At 46.1% G+C, this 13557-nt stretch overlaps 1 protein-coding gene across 1 annotated transcript in view; it reads right to left on the bottom strand.

The window, feature by feature from the left end:
* Window positions 1-13080, bottom strand: part of FLT3 (fms related receptor tyrosine kinase 3) — a 47517-nt gene extending 34437 nt beyond the window's left edge. The window contains exon 1 of the mRNA XM_030043262.2: window positions 13026-13080. Within this exon, the coding sequence (XP_029899122.1) occupies window positions 13026-13080 (55 nt within the window). The remainder of the gene's footprint in view (window positions 1-13025) is intronic.
* Between the last annotated feature and the right edge of the window lie 477 nt (window positions 13081-13557).

The raw sequence follows: 13557 nt of genomic DNA, 5'->3' as shown, positions 1-13557 counted from the left end.
TTGGGTGCCACCTTTTCACAGTATACACAGAAAATGGTCTGCTTTTGCAGACTCCTGAGGAAGATCCCGTCCGTCCGTCTGTCATCCCTAAGAAAGGTGAACAGGACTTCTTTATGGAGATGTGTATCTCCCTCCATTGCTAGAAAGATAATGTTGGCAATTCTTGAGACAGCGAGTGCCAGAGCGTGGCTGAAAGGCAGGTATGCGTTAGGTATCTACACCATGCATGCTGAATTCCTCCCCATCGATGCCACCCAGGTTTCCAGACCAGGAAAGGACTTTCACCAAGTCCTTCTCTGCTCAGCTTTCTCCACTTCTGTTGGTTTGTTGGCCACTTTATCTTCTACCCTTTTCAAATCAGAGACCATCTGACAGGAGCACAGCCAGGGGCTGATGGAAACCCACTTACGTCCACTGATTTCCAAGACACTCCAGCTGAAACCACCTGAAAATACGACCTCAAAAGTTCAACTTGTTTGGCCTGTTGAGCATTCCCTTGCTTCAGCTTTCCGATCTGCAAATAGTTTTACTTTCTGATTGTACAAGCTGAACCAATTTATCCCCGGCATTACTCCACTTCAGTCACATCGCCTTGTTAGCAGGATGTCTAATGCCGCAGTAGGAAAGGGAAAGATGTATTTGTACACCAACAGGGAAAAGATTTGCAGCTCTGAGTTAGGGAGAAGCAGACAGATGTAGTAACCAGACTGTGAGCGAGACATGCAAACAAGCTGTCTGATGAACTGGAACTGCATCTGTAAAGGACAGTATATGGGAGTATATGCTGGAAGAGGGAGTAGTGAGCACCCTGACGCCCTCAGGTATAAGAGAAAACGGGACTCCCTGTCCTGTTAATTTCTAGAGCTTGTCACTGCTGTCCTCTGCCTTTATTCCTGTGAAATCAGGAAGGTTTTTAGGGTAAGGAAGGATATTTTGAACCTAAGATGATTCCATTTGCCTTACAGTGAGAAAAAATGAGTAATGTGATAGTCAGAAGCATTTACGTGACACGGAGTGGCCTAAACTTGCGTAGGTCTTCGAGAAATACATTACATTGACAAAATAGAAAGTGAGAGCATGAATGAGCCTTTCAGAAGAAGCAGAATCAAGAAAAGAAATATTGGGAAAATGGTAACGCTCTGATTCACCACCTTGATCTTTCAGCTTCTAACTGGCCCGTTCAGGGACTGCTGTTATGGTCTGCATGTCAGTCATCCTCCCGAAAGCCCAAAGTAAGAACTGCAGAGACTGAAAGCACTGGGTAACGAATATCAAATATGTAGTGTGCATAATCATATTGTGTATTGCTGAACTGTAGCGAAGCTGGAATGGAAATAAATTGCTGCCTCTGAACAATCTTTGTTTATGCCTGCTTTCCATCTTCATTATCTTTTTATAGGTTATACAAAAATAAATGCAGTAGGAGAAAACTTGTTCTCACTGAAGTCAGACAAACCTCTAGTTGCCATAAACCGAGTCAGAATTCCATCAAGATGTGTAGGCACATATATGGGGAAATGCCTGTACAAGTCAAAAAATGGACTTACATAGAATCACAGAATGGTTTGGGTTGGAAGGGACCTTAAAGGCCATCTAGTCCAACCCCCCTGCCATGGGCAGGGACACCTTCCACTAGACCGGGTTGCTCAAAGCCCCATCCAACCTGGCCTTGAACACTGCCAGGGATGGGGCATCCACAACTGCCCTGGGCAACCTGTTCCAGTGCCTCACCACCCTCACAGTGAACAATTTCTTCCTTACATCTAATCTAAATCTACCCTCTTTCAGTTTCAAGCCATTACCCCTTGTCCTATCACTACATACATGCCCTTGTAAAAAGTCGCTCTCCAGCTTTCTTGTAGTCCCCCATTAGTTACTGGAAGGCTGCTGTAAGGTCTCCCTGGAACCTTCTCTTCTCCAGGCTGAACAACCCCAACTCTCTCAGCCTGTCTTCATAGGAGAGGTGCTCCAGTCCCCTGACCATCTTCGTGGCCCTCCTCTGGACCTGCTCCATGTTACAGGGCTGAGAAGAAAGGGCTGAATCTACTGGAGAGTTATCAAACCAAGAAGCTATGTTTAAGCTAATTCAGCTATCAGATGGTTGACCTAATGGAACTGCTTACAACATGTAATTTTCAAATGGGGATGACTAAAGTAGCCTTTGGAAAACTGGGAAAGCCACTCCAAAATATGCTGAAAGTCTGAGTTTATCAGCAAGAGAATAGCTGAGGAACTGGAGCACTGTGAAGGATGAAGAGAAAACCTTTCTCTTTGGATCAAGGGATGCATCTTGTGTTTGTGTTCAGCTCAGGGTGCTTAGTATTTTACATAGCAGTCAGGCCTTTCCTAGACATAGAACAATCTTCCACTCCGCTTTACAGCTCAGGAGACTTACATAAAGCAAACTATGTTTTGCTTCCTATTTGGCTTCTGACTGGTTTCTCTGGGTGAGACTCTCTGGATCAACTTTTGGAAATTTTCTTCTTGATCAGGGAAGGTGGAAGGAGCCTTTTTTCCAGGAAAGCTATAGTTCTCCCACAGTCATGTGGTGCCAGAAACAAATCTCTGAAACTGGTGACATGGATGAGCCTAATAAGCATGCATTAACTCTTAAAAAACCCCACGCCTTTGCATGTGGCCGCCTTTTTCTCAAATCACTTCCAAAGCGATAGATTCTGAAGTGAGAATTTTACTCAATATAAATATGATAAAGATCAGAGGGAGGCAGGATAGGTAGAAAGAACTGATCTTAAATGAATTCCTACCCTTTACCCATATCTCATTTCTCTCCCATCAAACTTAACTTTTCTCCTTCCCCGCCTTTTAGCACACCGTCCTTCCTCGGTGTCTTCACCCTCTCAGCTTAAATACCTCCCAGCTTCCAAAAAAAATGCAACCTGCGAGTTCATTCTCACATGATGATGGGGCCAGAGGTGTCGCTCTGTGTTGCGGAATAATAACCGTGTTAGAACAAGGTTTAACAAGCGAGGCGGGGGACGAGCTGCCTCTGTTGCAGCTCGCGCCAATCGTGACTAGTTGTTCTAACGCTGGATGGGGTACGTCTAGGTCAGGACCAGTCGTTTATCTGGTCTTAGCGGTTAATTACAAGAAACATCACGTGACGTGATTTAGTTATTCACAGTCGTGTTCAGGCACGACTGAGATTTGAGATGGAAGAACAAGCCTGCAGAGCGCGGTAGCTCTTGAGGAGGGTTTAGTGGAAGGGAACCAAGAATCTCTAGACTTGGGCTTCCCAGCAGGAAAGCAGCGAGAAGAGGGGAACAGGGCAGGCCGTGCTGTTTCGGAAACTGCTTAATTAGGCTCCGTGTACCGACTCAAAAACTAATAACGAGAAACAACAGTGATATTACACAGCGTCCTGGAAGGCTACCGTCACCTGCCGCTCCTGCTTGCCGTCGCCGCCGACCCTCCCGGGGACTTGCTCGGAATTATTTTTCCGCCTGGATCTGCTCCCCCCCGCCACGTCTGCCAGCCGAGAGCCGTTCGGGCCGTGACACCACACGCTGTTTCTGCCCGGGCGCTTCTGCCCGAGGGAGCGGCCTCACGGCGCGGCGGGCGGCGGCGGCGGGAGAGGGAGAGGGAGGAGGGGGGGCGGCCGCCAGGGGGCGCTGCCGCCCCGCGCCGCCTGCGCGCGCGCGCGCAGAGACACGCGGGGACGCGCGCGCGCGCACACACGCTGACACGCAGAGACACGCACAGACACACACAGACACGGACACGCACACACACACACGCACAGACACGCACACACGCACAGACACACACAGACACGGACACGCACACACACACACGCACAGACACGCACACACGCACAGACACGCACAGACACAGACACACACACACACGCACAGACACGCACAGACACGCACAGACACACACAGACACACACACACACACGCACAGACACGCACAGACACGCACAGACACACACAGACACGCACACACACACAGACACACACACACACACGCACAGACACACACAGACACGCACAGACATGCAGACACAGACAGACACACACAGACACGCACACACACGCACACACAGACACGCACAGACACACACACACAGACACGCACACACAGACACGCACACACACACTGCCACACAGACACGCACAGACACACACAGACACGCACAGACACAGACACGCGCACACACACACGCACAGACACGCACACACGCACAGACACACACAGACACACACACACACAGACACACACGCACATGCACAGACACACACAGACACGCACAGACATGCAGACACAGACAGACACACACAGACACGCACACACAGACACGCACACACACGCTGACACACAGACACGCACAGACACACACACAGACACGCACACACACGCAGACAGACATGCACACACACGCTGACACACAGACACGGACAGACACGCACACACACGCAGACAGACATGCACACACACGCTGACACACAGACACGGACAGACACGCACACACACGCAGACAGACATGCACACACACGCTGACGCACAGACACGCACACACACATGCTGACGCACAGACACACACAGACACGCAGACACACACTGACACACAGACACGCACACAGACACGCACACACAGACACATGTGTGCGTGCACACACACACTGACAGCCCCCCACACACTGACACACAGACACATACAGACACTGACACACACACAGACACGCACACAGAGAGACACGCACTGACAGAGACGCACAGACGCGTGCACACTGACACACACACACACACACACGCACAGACACACACACACACACACACACACGCAGACACAGACACACGCACACAGACACGTGTGCACACACACACACAGACACAGACACACGCACACAGACACGTGTGCACACACACACGCAGACACAGACACACGCACACAGACACGTGTGCACACACACACACACACTCAGCCCTTTGAAGTGCAGGGGTAGTTCCCCCACCAGTAACTAACTCGACCAGTTTGTCTCCTGTTTGCTTGCGAAGGAGCTGCCCCTGCATTTGTTTCTTCTTAGGAAAGGAAACGTGAAAGAAAGATTCCTTGTAAATTCTTTCATATATTAATTAAATCATTGCTGATGGATGACTGATTTTTTTTTTCTTCTTCTTTTCTTCTGCAGGGTCTCCAGCAAACTTTTTCTGATTTTCTATTAAAAAAGACAGGAAGCTTAAAAAATACTGACCCTTTCTGGGAAGATCACATGGCCATCCTTGCATGGCTCAGATAGGATTCTAACTCAATTCTGTCATTTTGAAAAAAAAAATTCAAAAAAGGCATTTTTTGCACAAGAACAGCTCATGTATATACAGTAAAAACTTCCTACTCAGTAGAACATCTTCAAATGGGTTGTGTCCCTATTTATTATAGTGGTCTCAAAAGCGTTTCTTCTGAAGAGCTATTCATCCAGAACTTGGTGTCACAGCAAATAACCATTTCTAATTCATCCACTGCAAGTGCCAGCGAAGGGTTCTGCTGGTTGATAACTTATTCACTTTATGTCAGCTTCCGTAGTAAAACTACACGGCCTCTGCCTCGGGCGTTCACTTCCCCAGTCCTTCCCAATTTAATCTATGCCTGAATCTAAAAGGTCTCCTTTCAACGTATGAGAAAGAAAGAAGAAGTTTGCTCAATCTGCCTCAGGAACATCACTGCCAAGACCTGCCTACTCCAACATAGTCTGCCATGTGCAGCAGGGAAGACTGTCCGCAAACTAATTTTCTATATTTTTCATTGTCCTCATCTTTTCCTCAACCTCCATTTTCAGGTCCCAGATGAAAACAGCTGCAAGGAATTCACTCTTTCGCATTTTTTTGTATATCTAATGACTTGGCCATAATTTCCAAGAAATTGTTCTCTCTCTGGTTATGTCCTAACACATTTTTGGTACAGATTTTAGCAAACTTCATCTTTTCGATAAAATTATGCCTTTCGATGCCGGTACCTTTCTTCTTAGAGGAGAACAGTCAGCAGCTCTGCCTACGGCTCATTGCAGTCAGCTTATAAATTACATAGAGATTTTAAGACAGAATAAATGAGATGGCTGAATCTTTAAAATCAGGAATCACACTGGGCATGTATTTTACACTCCTCTGTCAGAGACCTAAACAAAAACTTCTCCAACAGAACAGGTAGCTGGGGATCAGCAGAGCTACTCCTGCTTTTTTACTGATTACTTACAGATATGTTTGCTTCAGTGCCTTATGTAGTAAAAATAAGCTAACGATGACATGACCTGCAGGCACATTCTTCACGATACTATTACATATCCAACTTATTGACTACTTGTGCCATCGACTTTATTGCAGACTGATAGCCAAATCGTGCTCTATGATTCATATTGTGATTTCAGCATTCATTTAAGCCAGGATGAATAACAATCCAGTTCGATTTATTTATCTATTTCTATCATTTTTCAGACTTCCTAATCATATACCTGAGTACATGAGACTTGCAGTTCCTTCGGCTACGAGTTGCTGTTGGTGAGGGATTGTGTTTACGAGCAGCCCAACCCCTGCAGCTGCTGCAGGCTTCTTTGCTAAATATGATCTGGCCCTAGTACCGCGTTGCTCCTTAATTTATAGGTTTGCTTTGAAATCACCTTTTTGAGTTCTCAGTCTGTGTCAGTAACTCATGGTTTTAATCAAAAAAAAAAAAAATTATCTCCTTAGCACGAAGCAAATGCTGAAGGCTGAATTGAGCAAGGCATTTAACTCCGTTTTATCTCTCTGTCCTGCCTCTTCTGGTTTTTGTTTACCTGGGCTTGGGTGAGGAAGGACTGCATTTTGTATGCAAGCCCTTATTTGCCTTTCATTTCACTAAGATAACTCCATCTACCTTCCCTGTGAGTCTGAGATAAAGGCACTGCTCAAACAGCTGAACTGTTATTTTGCTTGTTATTATTCATTTTGTCTGCTTTGCATGGGACTAGCTGAATGAATGACAGCCCTTCCACAGGTCCCCTGGACTGTGATCCCATGGTGTGATCTCTGCTCGGGCTGGCGCTCACAGGGAGCTCACCGAAATCCCTGCTGCTCTACCCACAGTTTGGGCCATTCCAGCCACTTGTGATCCAGTTTACAAAGAATAACTGGGACTGCTGAGGACACCCCTTTTTGGGAAGTGGCTGAAAAGTGGCTGAAAAGGCAGCGAACCTCAGCTACCATGGCAACCTCCCTTTCTGAGGAAGAGCCTACATTGTGGCTGGTTCTTCTTCTGCTTCTTGCCCACATCTTCCGTCCTCTCAAGGGAGCTTCTTCTTGGCTCCCACATCACCCAAACCTTGCCACCCCACTAACTATGGTGAACGATGCTGTCCTGGGCCACATTAGGATGTGTTTTGCCAGCAGGTAGAGGTCCTTCCCCTCCACTCAGCACTGGCGAGGACACGTCTGGAGTCCTGTGTCCAGTTGTGGGCTCCTCACTGTAAGAGAGATGTGGACGTACTGGAGAAAGTCCAGCAAAGGGCCATAAAGATGATGAAGGGACTGGAGCATCTCTCCTATGAGGAAAGGCTGAGAGAGCTGGGCCTGTTCAGCCTGGAGAAGAGAAGGCTCAGGGAGATCTCATCAATGTGTACAAATACCTGGAGGGAGGACGGAGCCAGGCTCTTTCCAATGGTGCCCAATGACGGGACCAGAGGCAATGTGCACAAACTTTTTCACCATATGGGTGACCGAGCAGTGGCACAGGTTGCCCAGAGAGGTGGTGGTCTCTACCCTCAGAGATATTCCAAAGCTACTTGGCCAGGGTCCTCAGCAGCTGGCTCTAGGTGGCCCTGCTCGGGCAGGGAGGTTGGACCAGTTGACCTCCAGAGGTCCCTTCCCACCTCAAGCTTTCTGTGATTCCGTGAACAAAGGGACAATCCTGTGAGCAAAGAAGCGCTGGTGCGATGCCACCACAGAGGTCCCCCACGAATCGGAAAGTGGCATTGGGCTGTCCTTGTTCTTGACTTTTCTCTAGAGGATGTTTGCTGATGGGAATTGCATGTGTGTGCCATTAAAAAGCTGGATAGACAACCCTGAAGCAAAGCAAACAGATACGTCTCATCTAATGACTTAAATAAGTTTGCTTTAACTCCTTTTTTTTTTTTTTTTTAAACTGCTTTGTGTTTAAGTAGTCCAGTCTCATTTCCTGACACACTCTAGCACTTCTACTGACATTAGTGGAATTACTAACTTCTTGCAAGCAAGGGCTACTTTATTTAAGTACCTAAAGGGAAAGGTATGAGATTCCTGGCACCTCATCAACAAGGAGAAAAGGATCTGCTCGAAAGAGAAATGAAAACAGAAGATGGCAGATAACGAAATGATACTACTTGTCATCCTAGTATTGTAAAACTTCCCTTTTAAATGAAAACAACAGTTTCCACAACTAACTATAGTATATTGTCCTTCCTTTGCTGGGAAAGGGGAGGAGAGAACACAGAAGGCCTGAATTGTGTTTGGGGGAAGGATGGACAGAAAGAGGGAGAGTGGGAGAGAATGGTTTTGCTACAAAATATGAAAAGATAAAAAGGAATCCAAGGTCTTTGATAAAAATGGTAGTTGGTATTTGGCACCAAATTTCATAAAAATGAATAAAAAAGAAATACTAGTTGTTCTCACTTGTATCATTATGAGGTTAGGGTTAAAAAACAATTGCAATTCCCAAGCAGTTGTACAAATGTAAAATCCAACGTACTCCTCAAAGAGCATGTTGTAACAATAAAACACTTTTCAAACCAGCCCTTGTATCTCACCCATTAGAAATCTTATCTACACAATTAAGCCTAGACTACAAAGAAGGGAGTAAATAATGTCTACTTTTACAACAGTAACAGAGCTAAATATCCAGGTGATAAGCTAGCTTTTCTGTTTACCCGGTTCAGTATTTCCAGCAGTTTTTAAGGAAACATCTTAGAAAAATTAGGGAGCCGTTCCTTCCTTTGGATGGGAAACAGGCACACAATATTTATCCAGCTATCTGTCTAGCTTTGTCATCATCTTATTTCTCATTAAATATAGAGGAGTCTATCCTTCAAACACACCAGGAATTTTCAGGGTATTATCTGTGTTCGAAGGCTTACAGATTCCTTAAGGAAGCATTTTGCATCGTAGTTCAGTTTAGAGTCCTATAGCATCTTCTTAAACATATTTCCATTAACATCGATAGGGTTAAGCCATATGGGAAATAAGGTCTTCCTGCCCATTTGAGAAACGCTGCTGTTTGTGGGCTCTGGACTGATTTTTTGGTCTGTATTTTCCTTTTAAAAGTGTGTGATCACCAGGATTAAACAGTCCTGGTCCTTTTCTAGTGTTACTGTAAAAAACTGAAATTGCTTTCTGCCTTCATCAGTCATCCACTCCTGCCCTTCCACATTTTTAGTTCGTAAATGTTTTACTCTCCAATTTTATTTCCACTGCTGTTTGCTGGACTTCTTCATCCCTGCCTTTTGCAGTGAACATTCCCATGAAGATTTTCAGAAAACCTAATTCAACCCAATGACCCAAACCAGCTTCTCAGCTAACAGTGCAGAATCTTAAACCTGGGTGAGTTTATGCCATGAAGTTTCAGGTCTTTTGAAAGACACATTTTCTGACACCCGTGAACAAGAGGCGCTCTACGCTATATTATTTTGGGGTCATTATAGGAAGGGCTCTCAAAGGGGATGCTGCAGAAAGACAGGATGCCCGCAGTGCAGCGGCACAAACCTTCCGCCGCTGAGCACTCCCTGCAGCACGCACCCACGCGCTGCTGGGCAGAGATGGGGTGGCCCTGGCAGTCGGGCTGCGCTCGGGGCATCTTCCAGCTTCTCGGTTGCTTGAAATACGGGTAACCTGAGGAATCTTCTAGAGAAAAGCGGGGGGAAAGCAAATGGGGACAAACCCCAAAAGAAATAAAACACCCATAGTTTTAAGTTGCATTTACTTCCATTGGAAAATAACTCTTTCCCTGCACAATCCTTCCACCTTCAGGAATCTTCACTTCAGAAGCGATACCTTATCTTCTGATCCATGAAATACATGGTGATGGATGACCAGGAAAATATGTTCTGCTGGGCACGACTGTTTCCCTGAGTAAGCAGACCACGTACTGGCCTTATCTAGCATTCACAGCCGGCTTGCACCCAGGCTTTTGCATGTTTTGGGAAAGAGACGGTAGTCAGGATCAAACTTGATTCCCCTTGGGGTGCTCATCGATTTAACTTTCCTTCCACTAGCAGGGCTCGGCGCCTGAACTTGCTCTGGAATGTCTGTCAGAGAGAAATTGGTGTATTGCTGGGAGATGGACAGATCCTGCAGGCGGTTGGGTCCCAAGCATTTCTGGGGTTCTCCTTAAAAAGCAGAAATGTGCTGGCCCATCTCCTATTTTCCTGGGTCTCTGCCACAGGAATGTAATGGACACCTGTGTTTTCTGTGAGGGGTTTTTCAACTGTATTGTCCTACAGTTTTTGTGCAACCGGACACACCATAATCTAATCCAGAGCTCATTAGGGCCTGAGTTTGCAGTCCTTGCTCATATAAAATTTCCTCTCATTTGCCAGCCACAGAGAGATCTCAGTCAGCATCTCACAGTTTTATTTCTCTCAGGTGCCCTGAAACTGTGGGTAATGCCATGAACAGCTCTTACTAAGAGAGGGTGCAACATAAACAAAGGGAGCAGGAGCAGTTGTTAATGGAAAACTTCCCCTGATGAGAAAGATCACTGAAAGTCTCTCTCCATCACAAAATTCTCCAATTTGTAAAACCCCAAACCACTACATACAAGGGCAGGTAGTGATAGGACAAGGGGTACTGGCTTGAAACTGAAAGAGGGTAGATTTAGATTAGATGTAAGGAAGAAATTGTTCACTGTGAGGGTGGTGAGGCACTGGAACAGGTTGCCCAGAGAGGCTGTGGATGTCCCATCCCTGGCAGTGTTCAAGGCCAGGTTGGATGGGGCTTTGAGCAACCCGGTCTAGTGGAAGGTGTCCTTGCCCATGGCAGGGAGGTTGGACTAGACGGTCTTTAAGGTCCCCTCCAACCCAAACCATTCTGTGATTCTATGATTCTATGATAGCGCCTCAGTTCCCAGGCCCCATCCATCCTCCCACCTCATCCACTAATGCAAGGCGAATTGTACGCTAGATAATATTCTCTTTAACCACAAGATCTTGCTTGGGATGACCAGACAAAGTTAAGAAGATGAGGAACTGGAATAGTGCTTTTAATATATATAGCTGTATTTACATATATATTGTATTGTATTTTATGTAATGTTTTCTAAAGCTCTTGGGATTACATTCCTTGCTGCTGGGGAACATTTATTTCCAGCAAATAACACGGGCAAGATGCTTTTTCTTTCCTGCAACTTTTGCAGTTCTGAGCCTATAATTTAAAGACAGACCTGGTGCCTTCAGTCTACAGATGTTGTGGAGATTCTCCTCTAGGTGTTATTACAGTTAAGATTTTCCTTGCTGGTTAAGTGTTGCAGTTCCTGATGATTCTGGTTCATCACATGGATACCGTCTGTCGTCTGCACAATTTATTACTACGTCTTATCTCTAGACAACAGATAGATTCTTAAAGGGAACACACGCATTTTTAAGAAATTATATACAATTCATTAAATACTTAATATTTGTTACATCAAAATTGCTCTTAAAGCATGGTCTGCTAGAGAGAGATTTATGGCGCTAGCAGTTCTCAGGATTTCTGCTGTCAGCTATGCCTCTGATCCTTCAAATCCTAGCTGGTTTGTATGTCCAAAAGCATTTGACTTTTTTCGCTATAACAGGTAGCCTTACAAGAAGGAACACTGCCTCCCTATATACCTTGCCCTGACTAAATAATATCTCAACAGAAAGAACACCAGTCCTCCTGGAGGACAATCACACCTTCGGGCTCTCATACCTTTTGCTCTCTCTCTGCAGAACTCTCTTAGCTGCACTGAAGTCTATCCCTTGCAGCGGCCTTTGGGCACCATCACATCCCAGATGCTAATCATTTTTATTTATTTTGTAATGCAGCCTGCAAGACTAGCGAAGCTCAGTTAAACACAGAAATCCCTCTTTGACAGGGTTTGCTTAGTAGTAGTATCAGCAGTCATGCAAAGCAGGAGATCATAAAATACTCATTTTCATTTTCACTCCACCTTCTCTTCAAATAGTTCGCGTAGACTTTCAACCATGAATGAATAATGTCTAACAATTGCTCTTTGAAGTAAATATTATTATCCCTGTATACAGAGCTGAAAATGGACTGCATATTGTTAAATAACTTTCCCAGGCATGCATCAGAACTGCGTCAATCAGAAAAAACCACACTCTCTTTTTGTTTCGGTCCTGGATTTTGAATCAGCAAGATCATGTATGATAGGAGCAAGCCATTTATTTTAGAGCTAGAGAAAAATAGTTTCAGGCATTTGAGTTGGGAGCAAATGTTGTTTCCTTTTCTCTTAAGATTAAATGTTGGGATGATTTTCAATAGAGGAAATCACGCTTTAAAATCCAAAACTCTCCTCTCTAACAAAACAAAGGCACTTTCTAGATATTAGTATCATGCCTTCTTCTATTTAGATCATTGAACGACAACAACAAAACCTAGTAAGATACAGATGCGTCATTATACTTCACTCTACCAAGATATCTGATTCACAGATTATTTAGCTGGGAAATTGCAGATAGATTGTTTAAAGTGATCAGGTCAAGCTAGCATTAACACCAGGAAACACATTTACATCAGGAAAAAGAAAACAAAAAAAATCAGTACATTTAAATACTTTTTGCCTTGAGCATGAAACGTATCAGGTGCAGTGAGAGCAAGACCCAGGCTGGGCTGGGAACAACGAGGGTGACGGGGGGGAGAAGAGCATCCCCAGAAGAGAGGAGAAAGGTGGGACAGAAAATAAAAGATGCGGGAGAAAACGAATGCTTAAGAAGACAAAGGAGAAAGGAAGGGAAGACGCGAAGGGATGCAGCGAGACGGGGAAAGGGAGAGGACGGGGTCCGAGGGGCGGCGTGAGGAGACCTTACCGGCGAGCTGAACCCGGCTCCCCGCGGGGCGGCCGCGGAGCCGTCCCGCTGCCATGGCTGGTGATGCCCTGCAGTCCCCTGGCCCCAGCGAGTGAAACCCAGCCGTGCAGGTGGTTGCCTTAAGAGCGCACGTCACTGCCCGCAGTGCAACCACTTCTTCAAAAGTGGGGGCCCGAGACCTGAGCCTGAAGGAAACGGCTGCGGGACGGGGAGAAGAGGGCCTCTCTGGGGGTCGAGGAGTGTCTTCCTTCTGTCGGAGGATGCCTCCGCCAAGCCGAGCAGCTGCCTCCGCTCCGGCTGCTCAGCCCTCGCCTGCTTCTTCAGCCCTCCGCTCACGCTTCTACAAAAACATATTTTCTCGGGTAAATTCGGTGCAGCTGACTTTTTGCTGTCTCACCCCAATTCTTATTTTCGAAGCAGTCACAAGTTTCTGCTTTCACACGCTGGCCGTCCGCACGGTTTCTCCGAGTATCGACGAGGGGAAGAGCAAGCAGCGCTGCCAAGCTGAAGAGCTCAAAACAAAAATCCAGAT

Source organism: Aquila chrysaetos, chromosome 19 (assembly GCF_900496995.4).
Source record: "Aquila chrysaetos chrysaetos chromosome 19, bAquChr1.4, whole genome shotgun sequence".
Classification (NCBI taxonomy): domain Eukaryota; kingdom Metazoa; phylum Chordata; class Aves; order Accipitriformes; family Accipitridae; genus Aquila; species Aquila chrysaetos.
This window is presented reverse-complemented; position numbering and strand designations above follow the sequence as displayed.